Source organism: Charadrius vociferus, unplaced genomic scaffold, assembly GCF_000708025.1.
Source record: "Charadrius vociferus isolate BGI_N301 unplaced genomic scaffold, ASM70802v2 scaffold727, whole genome shotgun sequence".
Classification (NCBI taxonomy): domain Eukaryota; kingdom Metazoa; phylum Chordata; class Aves; order Charadriiformes; family Charadriidae; genus Charadrius; species Charadrius vociferus.
Window position 1 is genome coordinate 108,587 of NW_009649472.1, and position 18,909 is coordinate 127,495.

General features: G+C 54.0%; 1 protein-coding gene across 1 annotated transcript; it reads right to left on the reverse strand.

The window, feature by feature from the left end:
• Nucleotides 1-10,170: 10,170 nt before the first annotated feature.
• WNT4 (wingless-type MMTV integration site family, member 4) lies at nt 10,171-14,125 on the reverse strand. The gene is made up of 4 exons (XM_009889828.1): nt 13,894-14,125; nt 11,598-11,729; nt 11,033-11,175; nt 10,171-10,809 (listed from the first exon to the last, which is right to left on the reverse strand). Exons 1-4 carry the CDS (start codon nt 14,039-14,041, stop codon nt 10,342-10,344), a joined length of 891 nt encoding a protein of 296 aa, XP_009888130.1. The 5' UTR covers nt 14,042-14,125; the 3' UTR covers nt 10,171-10,341.
• Between the last annotated feature and the right edge of the window lie 4,784 nt (nt 14,126-18,909).

The following is an 18,909-nucleotide window of genomic DNA, read 5'->3' on the forward strand; positions in this document are numbered from 1 at the left end:
AAAAAAGAGATTTCCAGCTTGCAACTTCTTCCCTCTGCCCTATATTTTTCTTGTTCCCCAACTCCACCGTGGCTTGTTTCTGGCTGGCCACGACACTGCTGATGTGCAAGAGGTGATGCTGGAGCAAGTCTGAGCTCAGATCCAACAGCGAGGACGAGGCGGGGCTGGAGTTTGAGTGCTGGCAGTGATGTGGAAGGAGCACCAGGAAAATGCTCCTCATTTGGGAGTGTTTTGCTCAGCTTCTGCTCATGGTGCTGTCCATGTCCCTTGCATTGGGGTAGGAAATGGGTGTAAGATTTGTCAGCAGCCTGCTTTGCTGGGAGCATGCCTGTATCTAAATCTGGTGTCCTGTGTGCAGCTCAGGGTCTTCAAATCCTGAGAGGTGATGGTTGGGGAAGGAAATAAGTAGCCCTCAACAAGGAGCTGTGATTAAGACAGCTTTACACGACAAGTCTGGCCTGGACAGATACAATAACCCTAGAAGTTGGTGAAATTATTAGACAGAGCTTAAGTAAAATGATCTGAAGACAGTGCTAAGGCAGGTGAGATTTTGCTTGGCTTAACACACAAAACAGAGAAGAAAAGGAGAGGAAAGAATTTCCCCTGTGAACGTCTCGGCTGGTTCAATTTCCAGTGACAGTCAAAGAGTTAAAGTGATACATTGGGAGTTATGAGTGTTTATCTAAAAGAAAAGTGGCAGGTGAAAGGGATAAAATAACACAGTTTGTGAAGCAATGCAATATGTTCGAATTATCCGAGGATCAGAGCTGGAATTTGGAAGGTAATATTGGATAGAAGGAAATGGGAGATGGAGACAGAAATAGGATGGGGAAAAAACAGCTTGAGGTGGCTTCCCCATTGGTTGCGACAAAGGAAGAAAAAAGGGGTTGGCATTATTAATATCACTGTGAATTTGTTTATTAGAGGGGATTTTTATTGTACTTTCAGAATTAAGGTCAGGGCCTCTGCTATGTCAGGGCGCAGAACAGACCCTCCTGAGCTGGGTTTGGCTGGAAAAACATGTGCAGAGTCTGTTATTGTGCCCAAGAACATCCCTGAAAATGGCCATTGTGCTCAGATGACGCACAAAACACCCAGTGCCATCCCTGCCTGAGTGCTGGGATCCATCCCTTCCTCCTCCGGTGTGCTGGGCTGCGGGTGCTTAGCCCTGTGGTGGAATTGGGTTCTCCCAAATCTCCGATGGGCCGAGCGCTTTCTACAGCAGCGACAAAGTGACTGTTCTCCACCTACCCAACCAACCACTTCACAGAATCACAGAATTTTCAGAGTTGAAGGGACCTCCAGACATCACCTAGTCCCACTCCCCTGCTAAAGCAGGATTGCCTGGAGCACATCACTCAGGACTGCATCCAGGTGAGCTTTGAAAACTTCCAGAGAAGGGGACGCCACCACCTCCGTGGGCAGCCTGTGCCAGTGCTCTGTCATCCGAACCATAAAGAAGTTTTTCCGTGTATTTGAACGGAACTTCCTCTGTTCCAACTTGTGCCCATCGCCCCTCGTCCTGTCACTGGGAACTACTGAAAATATTCTGGCTCCATCCTCCTTCAACTCGCCCTTTAGATACTTGTGTGCCGTAATAAGGTCTCCCCTCAGCCTTCTCTTCTCCAGGCTAAAGCGTCCCAGCTCTCTCAGCCTTTCCTCATAAGGGAGATGCTCCAATCCCTCAATCACCTTAGTCGCCCTTCACTGGACTCCCTCCAGCAGTTCCCTGTCCCTCTTGAACTGGGAGCCCAAAACTGGACACAGTATTCCAGTTGTGGCCTCACCAGTGCCGAGTAGAGGGGGAGAATGACTTCCCTTGACCTACTGGTCACACTCTTCCCTATGCAGCCCAGGATTACATTGGCCTTTTTGGCGACAAGGGCACATTGCTGACTCATGGATCTTCTGCTCTTGCCTCCGTAGCATTGAGGTATCTTCTTCACAGGGAAGCACACGGGTAGGTGGGTCTTGGCACTGCGGGAAGATGCTGGGGATGCAGCTGGGAAACTGCTTTGCGAAGAGTGCTTGGGCACCTCCAGAGGGCTCAGGCATGTCCGGAGAGCTGCTCTTAAAACTGTGGCACAGCCCTGCAGGAAGATTTCAAATAGATTTGTCCCACTGCCCTCACTCTTAACTGGCTTTTACAACCTCGGCTTCATCTGCGCTCCAGGCACCATCCTCACTAGTCCAGAGCTCAGCTTCTCCTGGGCTGTTTGCCCGGTTCTGGGAAGTTTCCAGCTCATGCTGGCTGAGAAACTCAGAGAGAGCTTGGGGAAGTCGCAGCACATCCACCACTGCCCCTGACCTGAGCCTTCCACCTGGACAGGCTCCCCAGCTCCAAAATCTCCATTTGTCTCCTCAGCTACGTCTTTGCCCTGACCTCTGCTCCCCTAGATGGTATGTTGTCACCTCCAGCGTCTTCACCTGCTAAAGCCTTTAGGTTGGCATCTCTCTCATGGCCATGGTATTGGAAGATCCTCTCCATGACTGTCCTCTCTTATCAGGGCCTCTGTGCCTTTGACACTCACCAAGGAGACCGGGATTGTGGTCAAATCTTGGTGTGGTTCGCAGGTACAACAATATACACCAGCTTTCTCTAACCAAGAGAAGGTGAACGGAAAGAGCCCAAGAGTGAACTGCATTGACCTCCTGAATCTGCAGGCAACGCAGAGCAAGGGCTCTGAGGTATACCATCATCCCAGCGTGCTTCTTTATCAGCTTGACTTCTCCTAGCTGCGGCACGTGGAAAATTGAGATGGCAAAGTGACTTTATTGGGAAAAAAAAAGACAGAAAGGACTGATTTATTTTGCATCTAATTCAGCTCTGAGGCTGTCCCAGATGTTCCGGGTTTCTTGGTGGAAATGAAACGGCTGCAGATTTTCCAGCCGGCCACAGAAAACAGAGCACTTACACCAGGCCAGGTCCCCAGTGAGCTATCTGCAGGGCTTCCACTGCTGCTGTTTCACTTTGGCTGTTGTGCCTTTCCCCGTGTTCATCTCAAAGTTAGTTTTTCTTAATATCACCCTGGGGGTCCTGTCTGTCCCACTCTCCCCCTCTTGGTCCCAGTCCCTTTGAGAGTGTGCATCTTCCAGCTGTGCTGTGCATTGTATGTTTTCTTCCTTCTTTTGCCCCCTTGGTCACTCCTTCATCCTGCTTTCCATCCAGACCTGGTGTCTTTCTTCTCTCCGCTGTGATGAACCAGCAAGGATGTGGTACCATCACACTGGTTTCCACGCATGCGAGAGGCAGCCCTGGAGCTGCAAGATGTCCTCTTCTGTGCTCATTCCCCACTTGTCTTAATTACCGCGGATCTAGCGAGGTCTAGTGATAGACTTGGACCAAGCCTGCCTTTTGCTCCAAACCAAAGCAAACCATGTGGAAGGAAGCATGGCTCATTGCTAATAAAGCCAAAGATGAAGTGCTGGAGTTTGCCTGCCCCTGACTTTCCAGAGAGAGGACTTTGCTCTGGAATAGAAAGCTGCTCCATGAAGCCTTCTGAGATGCCTTTCCTATAGCCCCCCATCAGCCTGGAGGGTTTTGTTACCACGCAGAATAAGTTAAATATCCTGCTGCAGGTAGAGACTCCAGAACATCTTCATGGTGTCCTTGGAAGTGGCTCCGAGCTGACAGTCACTCTGTGGTTGGCCCCAGATAGCTTGTCTGTGCAAGGTCTGTGACCCCTGGTAATTCTGTGAGGCAACATGAATATTTATGTTGGTTTTTTTTTTTTCCAGAATTCCAGATTTTTTCACTCTTCCAACTGAGCTGCATATAAACCACAGTGCCTTGACCCCCGGCACTGCTCTGAACATGTTCTATATTTCTGCGGTCTTTCTTGGACATCTTGTTTTATAGCCAAGTTTGAAATTTGAAGGCGTCTATAATCCTGCCACATTTAATTTTCTGCACAACTTCCTTCCTGGACAGTAACTCAGCAAGCAACTTTTTGCAGCACAACAGGGTGCCTGGACTGTCTTTTTCAGAAACAGCCTGAAAACTCCCTTTTAAATTTCTAATTCTTGGGTTCAGGAGCCATGCGCTGCTAAACCTCCACACACCAACTTTCTCTCCTTCAGAAAAGTTGAGATTTTGAGGCTGTAAATTACATGCGTTGTCATGGGTGTTGAGTTTCTGTGGTGGAAACCATAGATAAGAGGGAAGATGCAGTAGCACTGTTGGTGTCCTACATCCTTTCTTGGCCATGGCAATTTTTCTGAAGGTTCCTTGACATGTGGTGGAGACAGATTGTGCATCTCTTCTTTCAGACCAGCAAAGCAATGCTTGTACCTACATGTAGTTGAATTCATCTTGCAGGTGGTGATGGGAACGGGGGAAGCTGATAGCTTGTCAGGTTATGGCGTGGGGAAGACATCACAGTTCTGTTGAGCTCTTGCTTGGTGAGTAGTGGTCCTGGCACAGAGTGCATGCACCTCTGTTAGACCATCTTCTAGGCACCTGAGGATGAGAAGGCAGGTGAGAGAGGTGACCAGGCACCGTGGTTTTGGTTCCTGGTCTGTACACCAATGGTCACTTGTGAAGGGAGGTTATCTATCTGGTGCTTGCCTGCTTTGCCACCCTGCTTGATAGCCTTCAGTTGGAAAGGGCTGGAGGCAGTGGTGAGGCCTTCTCGTGGACTCAGTTTGGTTACCACCCAGTGCGGGGAGGCTGGGACATCTGAAGAGACAGGCCATTGCATTTTCCAACCCCTTCTTACTGTTCCTGGCAGTACTAGCTTTCACTTGTGGTGTGCACAGGAAGGAGCTCACACAGATATTTCTATGCTGTCTCGCCTCTGCTTCGCGTGGCCGCAGTTACGGGAGCAGAGCTGTGATAGTGCAACAACTGTCCTAGGTCAGAGCCAGAGGGAAAAGTGGGCTACACAGCTGCTGAGGGGTTTGGGTGGGTTGGTTTTTTTGCACTGCTGAGCAACTAATTCTAATTAAGGCTTGCAATTTGTGCTTTCACTCATGGCTGATGGAGGTCTGGAAGGAGGGGACCCCTGATGTACGATTTAGGTGCTTTGGACCAAGCGCCTGGCATTGAGGCACTGCCCAGGGCAGGCTGGGGATCTGCCGTGGCATGGAGACTCACCCAGCCAACATGCCTTGCTCATGTGCTCGAGGAAACATTAATGGTGAAATTTGGGATGGGGGTAGGAACGTCTTTCCAGGTCAGGAGGCCAGCCTAGGGGAGCTCATGGCTCCTGAGGTCCAAGCACAGGCACAAGGACGGGGCTTGTGTGTGACCACATCTCCGGGACTCCTGAGGAGCGGCTCTGTGGCTGCAGAAACATCCCGGGCATACCTGCTAGGGACGAGGAGGGGAGCACCTGGTGCAGGCGCTGCTCAACCCCCAGATGGTGGCATGGTCCAGCCTAAATGCCGAGATGCGGGGCCTGATCCTCAGCCCAGCTCCTGCCCCTTCCTCCGCCTCCGCCTGCACTGGGTGTTACAATCCCGTCTAAGGCAGGTTGCACAATTTATTTTCCTGTACTTAAAGCAGGATTTTGGCAGTCAGGGTCGGGAGGCCTCTCTGAGGAGTGCTGGCTGGACGCCTTCCTGCTGTCACGGGATCACGCTGCTGTCAAAGGCTCTGCTCCGCTGGGTGTCCTTCAGCGTGGCCTTCTGCCGCAGCTTTGGGGCTGATGGAGGCGGCGCCCAGGCAGCCAAGACACCACTGACATCTTCAGCAAATGTAGGTGGGAGCAGTGGTCGCCCCAGTGTGGGTGGTCTTATGCCGGACTGAAGTGAGACCTATCATTTCCAATTCCCATGACGCAGCAACTATAAGGAGGACTCGTCCTCTTCTGCTGCCTGCCCATGCACAGAGACACCATCCCATCCTTAAAGCATCTTTTCTCAGTGGTCCTAGGCTCTTGTTCCCTGTCTCCATCAACTGGCTTCCCTACAGCCAGCTGGTAAATTCATGTGGATTGAGGGGAAGCAGGAGATACAGGAAAATTACTGGGGTCATCACTGCAGGAATATGCAGTAGTAATGGCTATTACGTTTGCTGACGGTGTAAGGGAGGGAAAGGATGCAAGCGGTAATTAATGCTCTGCATAAGCACTATTATGCCATCCATGGTGATTTAATTGCTTTGCGAGGAGAGCGACGGGTGAGGCTGAGCATGCCTGGGGAGGGAGGATGAGATAGTTGGGAGTGATGGAAGTGTTCATGGCCAATAAAGGGCACGAGGGTGATGTGGCCAAAACAGCTGGAGAAAAATACCAGCTCTGCCTATGCACTTCGCTACGTTGTGCTCAGGCCGGAGGGTGGAGAGTTGGCAAACGTGAAGCCCAGAGCATGGAGTAACTGAGGTTGAAGGTACGTGACACATGGGGTGGGTTTTCCAGGAGAAAAGGTGAAGAAAAAAGAAGGAGCAGGAGATAGTGGTGAAGTTGGGAGTTTGAGGAATGGGAAAAAATCATGGAGTTGCCCATCCTCTGGAGCAGGGTGGGAAGGACTTGGAGGGGATGTCCTGTTTTTGCACGATGATCTCGAGTTGGCAGTGGGACATCCAGGAAGGTTTACGAGCAGGAGAGGCTGGGTGGAGACCTTGGCCTGTGAGTCCTTGGAGGAAAGATGAGCTCACCAGGGAAAGGGTGTCAAGGGGGCTGAGGAAGAGGACCAAGTGCTGAGCCTATGGGGCTGGCACGGGACCGAGCATGTGGAGGGATGTGGTGGTGGGGAGAGGGTAAGTGGGATGTTCTCGAATGCATAGGGGATGTAGGGGACAGGCTGAGTGGGTGGGGGGCACTGGAGGAGGACATGAATGTCTTGCTCTGTCCATGGTTACAGAGAAGCTGGCATCTCCCTGTACCTTGTTTCAGCACCGGGATGAAGCACATCTTCATTTCACTACCATGCTGGGAGGTGGCGTGGGGGCGTGGAGACAGTCCCTCACCTGGTGCTGAAGCTGGAGTGGGGAGGGGAAGGGATGGAGCTGGAGGTTGTGGGATGGGATCCACCATGACAAGACAGGAATCGTTTGAAGGAAGCGTTTTTGGGAGGCTCGGGACTCGTTTTCTCCCATCCCCCCATCCTATTTCTGCAACAGTGGTTAAATTTAAAGACATAGCCCTCAAGCCGTGCCAGCCACGGAGGCCAAAGTGAGAGAACCCATTGGTTTTACCATGAACCCTGTGGAAAGGTGAGCTCGGAGACCATGACAATGGAGCGCTACAACTAAAGGCTGAGCATAGTGCAGTCAGAGCCAGCAGCAGCCTGTGCTGAAGTGAGCAGCTCCAGACCATAGGGAATGGTATGAAAAGGATGCAGCTGAGCACCCCTGGCTTGTGGAAGGACAAGGGACAGGTGAAACGCACTGGCTGGGGCCAGCTTGGAGCATGCCGGACATCTGGCACCGCATCCCTTCCAAATCCAGCACCTTGCAGCACAGGGATGGAGGTGAGAGGGGGCAGGTCCCTGACTCTACATTGACAGGCGGTTCTTGGCCCCTCCCAGCCCAAACGCACCTCGAGACCACTGGCACGATGCTTCCAGCAGCACACATCGCAGCTGTGGGCTGCAGGCAGGGGAAGAGAGCACTGTTGTAAGCAGATGAGTATCAGCGCCCTCTCGACAGGAGGAAGTCATAGACTTTCTGAAATCTAAGATAAGTGGCCTCTTAAGCCAGCGGTGTGTCAAGTGGTTAAGGCAGAAGATTAGTGAGCAAGCTCTCCTTCTGCTAGTGGGAACGCAGGGATGCAGCCTGTGGTCCAAACACCACCATCTCCCAAGGGGATACAAGAGGAGGGACAAGGACAGCCTTAGTGTCCCCTTTACACTGTCAATCGGCACCACGAGGGCACTTCTCCTCCTAGCCATGGACTCTTGGGAAGAGACCAACAACCATTAGGTGTTCGCAGTACGTTCTGGTTTACACAGCCCAGTGGAGCCTGATTGCTAGGAGAAGAAAACCCCAGGGCTCATTCAGCAGAAACTTGTTATTTAATAGACAAAGTAAATATGAAGAAAAGACATTCCCCACCCCCTCTGGTGCTGAAATTTACAGTTGTGAGAAGAGCCAGAGTGCTGCGGAGCTGGGGTATCTCCGGGTGACATTTACAGGGCTCAGCTTTCATCGCAGCTTGAAAAAATCCCGTGCGTGGGGATTATCTCCACACTGATCTGGATTGCCTTGTTCAGCTTTGGCCCTCATCCTAGATGGACAACGAGCAGAAAACTTGGCCAGTGGCCTGAGGTCTGTGGCCTCCTCTGCATGAGCTGGGAAGAGGAGGAACAGTCTCCAAGGTACTTAAGACCTTGCAGCCTTGGAGGGCTGAAGAGATGGAGCCGGGGGGTGAAGCTTAGATTGCCCGCTGAGGATTTAAGACTGCACCCTTGGCCAACCGAGCCATTGAGAGAGGCAATCCCTGCTCTGTGCTGCTCTGGTGAGGAGATGGTGGCTCCACCTTGGGGTCTCCCCTGGGTGTCAGCCCCCCTGGCACCTGGCACCTGTTGCTGAAGGTTTCTTGGAGCTGTGGCTGGACGGGCAGGAGGGAGGCAGCTGGTGGGTATTGGGGGGATGCCTCGGCACAAACCTCCCTCGCCCTGCGCTGCTTCGAGTCAGTTGTCAGCAGCCTTCCAGCCGGATGGTGTCTGGAGACCTTCCAGCGACCACAGACTCTCCCCCAGCCCATCACTGCCACAGCCCAGACGGGATTTAACGTATGTCTGCGCGTTCCCCCAACCTTTCCCCTCTCGAGATGAAGCAAGGAAGAAAAACAAGACTGCAGGTTTGCATGGACCCCCTCCTCCAGCCCAGAGGGTGATGGTCACAGCTCTGGGCTTTTCTGGACCGCGAAGGGAGCTCCCAACTTGCACCGCGGGCAGATGTGCCTGTTGGCTCGAGGTGCCATTTCAAGGTTTTTCTCTGCTCCCCTTTTGCCTCTCGACTCGCAGACAAGTGGGTGAGGGAGAGAGGAACCGGTTTGCTTTCCACCTCCCCTCGCAGTGCCCCTCTGCTTATTAGTTCTCCAAATATTTCGTCCTGCAGCCCGGCAGCAAGGACTCTGCACTAACCCGATCCCAGGCGGAGGGGAAGCCAGAGCGGGTAGGACAGTGCGTTATCCTCGTGGCATCGCTCCAGGCCAGCTCGCGGGGAGTGAGACGGGGCAGCTGGGGCCCTGCTGCACTAAATCCGGGTGGTCGGGGCACTCATGGCAGCATCCCTTGGGCTCAGCCCTCCTCTCCCACTGCCCGAGGGGAGCAGCCCAGCACCAGCATTGCCTTACCCCCCCAGCAGCATCTTTCCCCCACCCTCGGCAATTGCTCCACTTCATAATTTTGCTTTTCTCAGCAGCCAATGGGACGGGGACTGTCCCCATAGCCCACACCGGGTGTGGAGAACAGGCATGCGGAGGAAGAAGAGGAGACCTGGTTGTGGGATGCTGGTGAGCAAGGGATAGAGGAAAAGAAATCCCCTGGGATTTCCTCCCATCAGCTCCCAGCTCCATTAAGAGTCACTGGATTGCAGGTACCATGGCCTCCCTGGACCCTCTTCACAGTCTCCCGTTGAACAAGATGCTGGAGAAGCGAGGGGAGAAGGGGGCTTGCGAGGGGAAGGGGAGCATGGTGGGAACATTGTGTCCTCCAGCAGCTCTGGGCAGCCACTGAGGAGCTTCTGTAAATCACAGTGGCCACTGGAGCTGCTCCAAAAGCCATCCAATGCCCAGGAGGACATCGAGCATCCCACAACAAGGGGATGCAAGAAGTGTCCCCTGTCCCCTTCATGTACCTGGATGGGCTCTCCCTGCATTGAGCTTAACTGCCGGGGACGTTGCCGTCCCGTCATCCTCTGCCATGCACCTGGCTGCACACGCTGGCTGTGCTCCATCACCTCCCGAGGCTCAGCCAAGCCAAGCAGTGCTCTGGGATGCTCAGCACACTCCTTAAACAAATAAAACTAATTGTGATAGAAGATACTGAGCGCCTAACGCTAGCCTCGGCTTAAACACCTCCTGTTGGCAATGCTCCGGGGTCAGCAGGAGCTCATGCGATGAGAGCAGGCATCATGCAGGTGCTCAGCCAGCCGCCAGGAGCAGACACGTCCCTGCTGGCACAGGACACCGAGGGGCTCTGGCTTCAGCAATAAATAAAGCAAGCAAACAAAAAAAAAGACCCCCAAAACAAAAAAGCCAACAATGATCATTTTTTTTTTTAAAACTTTAAATATTTTTTTTCTTTAAAATCTGATTTCCTCTGGGGCTCTGTCTCTGTAAAGAGCTGCGCTCTCCCTGCAGCGTCTGGGTCACTTCCTCAGTCCTGGCTGTGGGGCAGGGGAGAAGCAGGGTCAGTTAGAGAGGGGGACGGATGGGCGCTCCCCTCCGTGCATCACCGGCACGTATGGATTTCCACCACCCGATGGCAGGGTTTGCACTTGACGGAGCAGCACCAGTGGAATTTGCAGCTGCACCTTTCCACAACCTCCACTTCGTCCGTATGAAAGCCCCGGCCACAGCACATCAGCTCGCAGCCATCAATAGCCTTGGAGGTCTTGTTGCACTGCCGGCCGCTGGTGCCCAGCACCCCGTTCTTGAGGTCGTGGTCACAGAAGTCGGGACTGGAGTCCAGGTAGACGAGGTCCTCGTCCGTGTGCGGCTTGAACTGGGAGTTTTTGGGCACCAGCACTTTGGTGGATCCAATCTCGCTCTGCTCGACCTCCGTGGCACCGTCGAATTTCTCCTTCAGGACGTTGCCCACTTTGCGGAAGGGGGGCATGGCTTTCCAGCACGTCTTGAATTCGCACGAGCCGGACACGCCGTGACACTTGCACTCCACCCGCATGTTGTTCAGGATCGCCTGGAGGAACAGACACAAGAAATGAGTTGGGACCGTGAACTTGGGGTGGACACAGCAAGAAGGGTGCAGCGTAGGGGGCCTGGAAGGGTTGTGCAGAAAGCAGCACTGGTGTACGTGTGCTGATGGCATTAAATGAAGCCAAAAAGACTCAAGCAATTTCTGCAGAGCCCACCTGGGATGCTGCAGAGCCACACTGGCTGCCCCAGTTCCCCCTCACCATTACCTTCCTCCCTGCCTCGTTGTTGTGGAGGTTCATTAACGCTCTGTTGGAAGAAGCCCCTTTGCTCCTCTCCCGGACATCGACGAAGGACTGCGAGAAGGCCACACCGTAAGCGATGTTATCGGAGCAGCCTGACCACTGGAAGCCTACGGCAGAGAGCACGGATAAGACAGATGACAGCCAGCTTGCCTTGCTTGTCCCCTCCAGCCCTGATCGTGCTAAAATACGGCTGACCTTCCACCCCCTACCCCCCGCCCACCTCTGTCTTGCTACCCACTGGGCTGGGCTGCCTGGAGAACTGGGGAAGCTGGGGAACGTGGCCCTGGGGGGCAAATGGACAAGATGCTTTCTCTGCCCCAGGGGTGATGTTCCCAGATCCCTTTTTGAGGGAGTCACGTGGACTAAGAGGAGTTGGTTTGTTTCTTTGTTTTTTTTTGTTTTTGTTTTTTTTTTAAAAAAAAACCCAACACCTTTCTCCTCCTTTCTGGCTGGCTCCAGAGCGGGCATTGCCATGCTTGGCCCATTTTGCATCCCCGCTCGGCCGTCCCCCGCCCCGTGCATTGCTCACCCTGTGGGCTGCCCCCCTGCACCGTGCGGTCACATCCACACTTGTCCAGCTCGCCGCTGCTGCAGGCTCGGGTCACTGCGAAGGCCACCCCTGCCGAAGAGATGGCATAGACGAACGCTGCCTCCCGCGTCCCTGCAACAGCACAAACGATGGTGGGAAATGTGGCAGCAATCTCTCGTGGTAAGTGAGAGGGCTTTCTGGAGGGTGTGCAGCCAGGTGGCCAAAGGCCCTTGGTGGGCTGCTGCATGCGTCTCTGCTCCTCTTTCCTCCTAACGCTGGTGTTGCACATAAACCCCCTTGAAAATCTGGTCCGAGAACTGGCTCTCGGCAAAGCATGCTATGCAGAGCTATCAAGTCAAGCCCTTTGCTTCATCTCTTCCTCCCAAGACGGGGTTCCCTGTGCAGGACACTCATCCTCCCCACTCCCAGGGATGCTCTTTGCTTACTGCCCAGCTGGGACCAGTCTCAGCAGAGACACCTCGGTGCTGGGAGATCTTTTGCAGCAGTGAGAGCCCTGTCTTACAATAGAGTGGGAGCTGGGAGCTGCCCCACAAGGTTAAAAACATGAATGTGATGGGCAAATTATAACCTGGCAATGAGGGAGATGCAAAGGCTGTATTGCCAATGTGGGAGAGCTCTCCAGAACTCAGACTGGCTTGCCTGGTGCTTGCAGGGCACCTCTGCCATGAAATCACGAAATCCCTCCCGCATCCAAACTAGTTGGCTGCTTCCCATGTCCAGGAGCATCCCCTGCCACTGCAGATCCTTGCCATCCTCTCACACAGGGTCCTGTAGCTCCCAGCACCTCCCAAACTACCCTGCAAAACCCCACTCCGCGCCTTACAAAACGACGCTGGTCCCCAGGGCGCAGCCCCTTCCCAGCTCTCGCGTCCGCCTACGTGGTGCCACACGGTTAGGAAGAGCTTGTTTGGGAAGTCAGGGGACATCCCTGGGCATAAACACACAGGTCGACGTGGCCAGGGATCAGGGCCAGGGACCAAATCCCCACCATCCTCCGAGGGCAGTTGAGGACACAGCCCCTCCGTCTCCGAGCAAGGAGGGTTGGTTTTTTGGGTAGTCCCATGCTAGGGGCAGAGGGGGCGGATGGCTCACAAGCAGACATCACCCTGGCTTGCCGGTCGGACAGAGGGCAGCTACTTTGGTGGCCCAGCTGTAATCTGGCCCCGGCAGCAGTGGCTGGGGAGGACCCAGCCAGCGCAGGGACTGAACCGCCTCCAAGTTAATCGAGGTTAATAGTAGGATCGTGTTGGTCGGTTTGTGCTGTGGCTGCCTAAAAAGAGACGACTTTTAGTTTCTGGTATTTCTGGTATTTCCAGTCGCTGAACCTTCACAAGAAGGGATCTTCACCCCTGTGTTGAGGGGAGGAAAGTCAAACAAGGAGCTGGGGGGGGTGTGGAGGCTTTGGTCTACGGGTCCTGGGATGGGAAGCGAGATACTGCATCAGGGATGTCAGTGGCACCCGAGGGGAGGCAAGGGCTGCTTCGGTGGTCTCTAGGGGTTGCAGAGGGGCTTTCCCCTCCTCACCCCGATGCTCTGGGTCCTTGCTTGGTTTGATCACAGCCCCGTGCCTCCAGGACGCCTGCGTGCAGCTGGGATTGGAGGGGCTGGGGGCTGCCCTGGCCATAAATCCCCCCCTGAAGGTTGGCAGCTGGGTGGTGGCGGGCAATGATGCTCTCCTTGGAGGGTCCAGCTGCTGTGTGTTTTACTCGCATCGGGCAGCAGAGGGCTGTCCTCCCAAGGTCTCGCCTGCAGACGGCTCGGCTCAAGGGTGGCCTGCCAGTCCGGCAGCAGTCACCGCTTCGGCGCTGCCCGGAGAAGAGACCGAATAAATCCAGCATCCCGCTGCAGCCGTGCCTTTGCAGAGCGAAGCTTCTGGGCTTGGCAGGGCAGAGACTAGACCGCAGGGTGACTTTAGGGCCCTGCTTGGACTTGGAATCTCCTTGTAAAAGGTTCAGACCTCATCAGCACACCCGGGCTGATGCCTCCATGCGATGGGCACCTGCTGGGTGTGAAAAAGGTTGGGGAGAGGAAGCACCCGGCAGCTGAGGAACAGCAGGGGTCTCGGTATGCTGCCCCAGCAGAGTCAGAAGAGCCCTACTGAAATGCCCAGGGAAGACCTGTCAGCACCAAGACCCGACACTGTAGGGCTGTTTGCTACTCTCCCCAGTCGCTGGCTCAGGGACAAGCAAGCAAAACCCACCTGCAGCCCACTGGGCTGCTGCTGTAGCCATTCCCTCATGCAGCAGCACCCCAGGCACGTGTCCTCCTGGCTCACCTTGCGTTACCACCTTGCCGAAGACAGGCAGGGTATCCAGTGTGGAGCAGTTCCAGCGGCGGTTGCGGAACTGGTACTGGCACTCCTCGATGGCCAGCTGGGCTCCACGCCGCACCGAGTCCATCACCTCCAGGTTCCTCTTGCACATCTGCACCTGGCGCTGGATCAAGCCCTTCAGCTTCTCGCAGGTCTCCTCCTCGGAGATGCTCCCCACTGAAGACAGCTTCGCCAGGTACCTGCCGCGACAGCCACACAGCTGGTTAGGAGGCAAGGGTTGGGGGATCATGAACCCATGTTCAGCTGGGACACCCTGCACTGCAGAAAGTGAGGAGACCTCGCTTCTCATCCCCTCCATAGCTGAGTTAAGGTGCCCATCTGGGGTCACCTTAAATGTGCCACTACAGTGGCTCCACAGGATGCGTTTTTGGCCGGCAGAGAGCAAGCCCGAGGAAAACAACCATCCCTCTGCGGCCCGGTCCCCTGTCTGTCGGGGAGTCCAGCTGCTGGCTCCCCTTTGCCTCTGTTGCCTGCAAGGAAGATATTTTCGGCGTTGTCTGAATGTGCCCGGTCAGGTCTCCTGAGTACCAGCACATCCAAGTGCTACTAGGAAAAGCCAGAGGTCTCTGAAGTCAGCCAAAACAAGCAGGACAGGCACTCTGCTGCCAGCTCCAGCTGCCACATGGCTCCCACAGCGTGGCTGTGTGCTCATCACCGACAAACATCGCCGTCCAAACCACTTCCCTCCTGGAGCCTGCTTTTAGCTGCCCCGGCCCCCAGCAGGCAAGGATGGCCTCTGGGAGCCGCCAGGTTTCCTGTCACTTGGGCTTCAAGCAGGGCTTGAGGTGGGGAGGACAGTCAGGAGCCTGCCATGGGCAAAACCGCACAGGCTGGGCACCTCCTCCACCAGCCCGGCTTGTGAACGTGGCCACAAGGTCTTTGCTAACCTGGAAAAGACTGGCCCTGCATGGAGGTGACCATGCGCTCTGCTTTCCATCTCCCCATCCTCAGCAGGAGGAGTTATGGAGCTGCTCTTGAATGTCGGCTTTAGGGGAAAGCTCTTGGCATCTCCCCACCAAGCACATGGGCACAATGGTCCATCCTGCACATCCCAGTAACCCAACCCACTGTGACCTGCACGTGTCTGTGCTCGCCCATTTCCCAGGTCCATCCTCCTGCTACAGCCTCTGGATCCCAGAGGGGTTTTAAGATAGACCGGCACAGCTCAGTCAGGCTGTTGGATAGTCCCAGATCATTTATCCGGGGCTGTGCTTGCACGTGCCTAGCTGTGACGCCCTCCTTCCCGTGGCTGCTGGCACCGCTTTAAGTGACACTGCCATCGGTGGAACCCCATCCTGCCGTGGAGCAGGGCGATCCCCTGCATCGGACAGGCGAAACTCATGCTTGCACCCGCTGAGCACACCGAGCTGTAACGTTTTCGGGAATCGCCAGCGTCAGCTCACATTGCTACCTCGTCTGCACCGAGAGAGTGAGTACCCAGCGAAGGCTTTTTGGAAACCTCATTCCTTGACTCTGCATTTCCCAGCCCTACAGAGCTTGTGGGTTTTTTTGTTTGCTTGTTTTTTTCCTCCTCCTCCCAAGTTGCAACATCCTGCTAAGTATTTTTCCTTTGAAGCCCTGCTCGCCTCCGAGAAGTGACTGTGCAAAAGTGGCTCCTGCTCCCTGCCTGTTCCCATGTGTCCCAGGAGCCAGATCTGCTGACTTCAGCCACAAAATCAAGTTGTCACAGCCTCTTCTTCCCATTAGCCCTGCCAGCCTGCCCCAGGAGGAGAGAACAGGATTTTCTCTTCTGTGCATCAGCAGAATTATTCACCAGCTTGGTTTCATGCTTACAACTGGGGGGCCGTGGGAGACGGTGAGAAAGCCGGCTTGGCTTGCAGCGTCCGTGGGGAGTCTGCATGGCAAGCTGTCAAAAGCATTCAGCTTTCCTTGTGCGTGGAGATAGCTTGATGCAATGCCTCTCAGACAGCGGGAAGTGGCAGGCTGCCGTGGTTTCAGAGCCAAGTTCGTTCCTAGCCTTTATACCAGCTAAGCATCTTTGACCAAGGCTTTCTGCTCCTCCAAGGGCACAACCCTGTTTGCAGAGGATGGGCTGCACGGCTCCCTGATGCACGCGGCTGGCTTGGAAACCCCACTGCCGCCAAACCCAGGGCTGTCACCTTTCTGCACCGTGTGTGAGTGTCCTGGTCCCCGTGCTGCAGTTCCAGACACGGGGTGTGACAATAGCTGCTGCCTCATCTCACTGCGCTGGGCTGAGCCAGGATGAAGGCGGCAAACCACCCTCGGGAGCCTGGAGGATGTTTGGTGCTGAGCCATCCCGGGGTGACTGTGACAGCCCTGTCCCCTCCCCGGTCCAGCCATTGTTTCAGTTTGGGCCTGGAGAAGCTGATGCACAGCGGAGTGATGAGATTCATCCCAAGACACCGTGGGCCGGTTCATCAGCTTTGAGCCTGGAAGCCAAGAAAACCAGATTTTGCCTCCAGGACTAACCCCTTGTGCTGATTTGGCTTTCCCCCTCTCCTGCAACTTAAGCAGCATTTATCATAGCAGGGAACCAGCTCCTGCAAAGCAGCATAGCCCATCCTGCTGGTGAGTTAGTGCCCAGTCCGACTGCAGGCACCTTGGCAGGAGAGAGCCCTGTCGCAGGTGTCACAGCTACATAAATATCAGCTCTGCTCAGGATGGGGGCATCATCTCCTTTTCTAATACCCTTCCCAGCTCGGTGGGTTTCTCTAGGCGATGAGGAGCTATAAATTCAATGCACACATGAAGACAAGCGTGACAAGAGCCTTTCAAGCCTTTCCAAGTAGATGCGCCTGATAAGATGCCTCCCCAACAAGCATTTAATGCTGTTTGGGATGATAAAATGAAGGCCAAGGATGCTTCAAAGATAGGTACAGCTCTCCAAGAACAGGTCTGGTAATTTGTTTTGCAAGGCAGGCGAATAAGATGAAGCTATCCAGAACGGTGCTCTGGCCTCTCTCTCCCATGACAGGTCCTCTGTATCCCTCCTCAACCCATGCGCATCTGCCCTTCACTGGGGATGGAGGCAACTATGCCTAAAATGCCGTGGCCCTGTCAGACTTCCAGCGTACTCCCAGTCTCCTACATCCCGTAAGTACCATCGCTGCTTTCCAAAAAAGGCGTTTTTTTGGTGGGGGGAGGCTGCCACCCTGGTGACTGGTCCAGGAGGGATCCAGAGGTTGCGTCAAGGATGCAAGGAAGGACCTTCGTCAAGTGTGGGGCGGCTTTGAGGCTTTCACTTGGCATCTCTCCACACCACATTCAGGAGCACCGAGCAGGACCATCTCGCCTCTTTCCCCTCTCTGGGGCAGCGGAAGGGTGAGAGAAGAGCTGGGAAACATGCTCTGCCCTCACCATCACTTCCACCCCGCGACTCACAGAGTGTTTCTCGGGGCTGGGGAGCCCAAGCGAGGTACCAAACCCATCCGCAGCATCCCACGGTCACCATGGAAACCCAGCTCTAGCACTGCGCCTGGTCCTTAATGAAGACCTTGATCCAAACTTCGTTTTCTTGGACTGAGGTGGTAGAAACCACAGACAAAGCTTCTGTCTACTCACACGCACAGCAAGGCAGGCAAACAGGAGGAAACCCAACAGTTCCTGTCCTCTGCAAGGTCTCGGTGCAGATCTCCATCCTGATATCACATCCCGATTGCTGCGCAGAGCTCTAGGTTATGACTTTAGTCTCACATGCAGCTTCAGAACAGCCCTGCTTGTGGAAAAAAAACCCCAAGTAATGGTGTATTTTCTTCCTTTTTCAAGACTGGGCAAAGAATGTTTCAAGGAGTGAGCTGCTGCCCAAGCCATTTGTTCAAGTTTTGTCTTTTTGCTTCATGATGGCATTTATGTTTCTTTCCTCCTGCCTTTAAATCCAGACAAATCATTCACAGAACAAGCTCCCTTTTAATAAAAATCACTGGTTTAACACAAAACTGATGGAAAGCCTTTCCTTTTTTTTTTTCCATCCACAGTATATAGATCAAGACTGAAGCCCCGTAATTTAAGCAGCTGCAGTTGATCCACCCTGCAAATGGCAAATAAGGAAACCTCAAACCCCAGGAGCTTTGAAAAGGCCAGGGCGGGGTGGGGGGGGAGCCCTACTTAAATAAAAATGACGATTTCAGGAGGAAGGATAATCAGTGGAATGACAAGAAGACATTGGAAGAGCCACAGCAGTTGGCAGAGAGAGTCAGAAGGAGAGGGGAGGAGATTCCCTGCCGTGGGAAGGTGTGGAAATCTGAGTCATTGACAAATTCTCAGTAGAGGTCAGGGAAGATGTAGCAGGTGTCTTGGAGAAAGCAGAAATCTCTGCTGTTTCTTGTATTTAAACAAATGGGTTTCAAGTGTGAGAACTCTTCGTATCGTCTCATTTTGGGAATATTTTCCTGAAGATGGTAACGGTCAGACCCAGGCCAGTGGTACCACTGATACATCACTCAGAGATGCTGAGGAGTCATGTGAGCTCAGAAGCTTCACCCTGTTCAGCAAACGCCCAACCTGCCTGGCATACCTGCCTGGCCAAGGCCACAAAAGGCTTGTTCAAGTCTTGAATTGCAGAGATGCTTCAGCTCTGCCCCTCTCCGAGAGGCATCCTCTGCAAACATCCTCGCTGCTCATGGAGCAACAAAGTCAGTCTGGATCAGCAGACTGTGCCTCTTTTGGCTGGACATATGGGGTTGTGCTTAGGATTGAGACTGCCTTGTGCAGAGAGGTTTCCTTGGAGGATGAAGAAAAGGCTTGTTTAGGATGGAAAAAAATGAAAGTGTATGAATATAAACAAACAGATGCATGAAGAGATAGGTATGGACCAGGCACCACAAGGTATGGAGAAGGGGATCATCTTTTCCCTGTTGCTTTCACCTTCCAAGTAGAGAGAAGGCATGGGGAGACATCCCAATATTGGCAGGTCAAAGGATGCTCTAGGTGGGCACATGCTTTCTCGTGGTGTCCTAACACATCCACCGTGCCAAGCTT

Excerpts from the sequence above, each read along its gene's own strand:
- WNT4 (XM_009889828.1), bottom strand. The coding sequence starts at position 14,041 with ATGTGCAAGAGGAACCTGGAGGTGATGGACTCGGTGCGGCGTGGAGCC. Across the intron at positions 11,730-13,893 it reads CGGCAAGGTGGTAACGCAAG|GGACGCGGGAGGCAGCGTTC; the intron begins GTGAGCCAGGAG and ends GTGCTGTTGCAG. Across the intron at positions 10,810-11,032 it reads ACAACGAGGCAGGGAGGAAG|GCGATCCTGAACAACATGCG; the intron begins GTAATGGTGAGG and ends CTGTTCCTCCAG.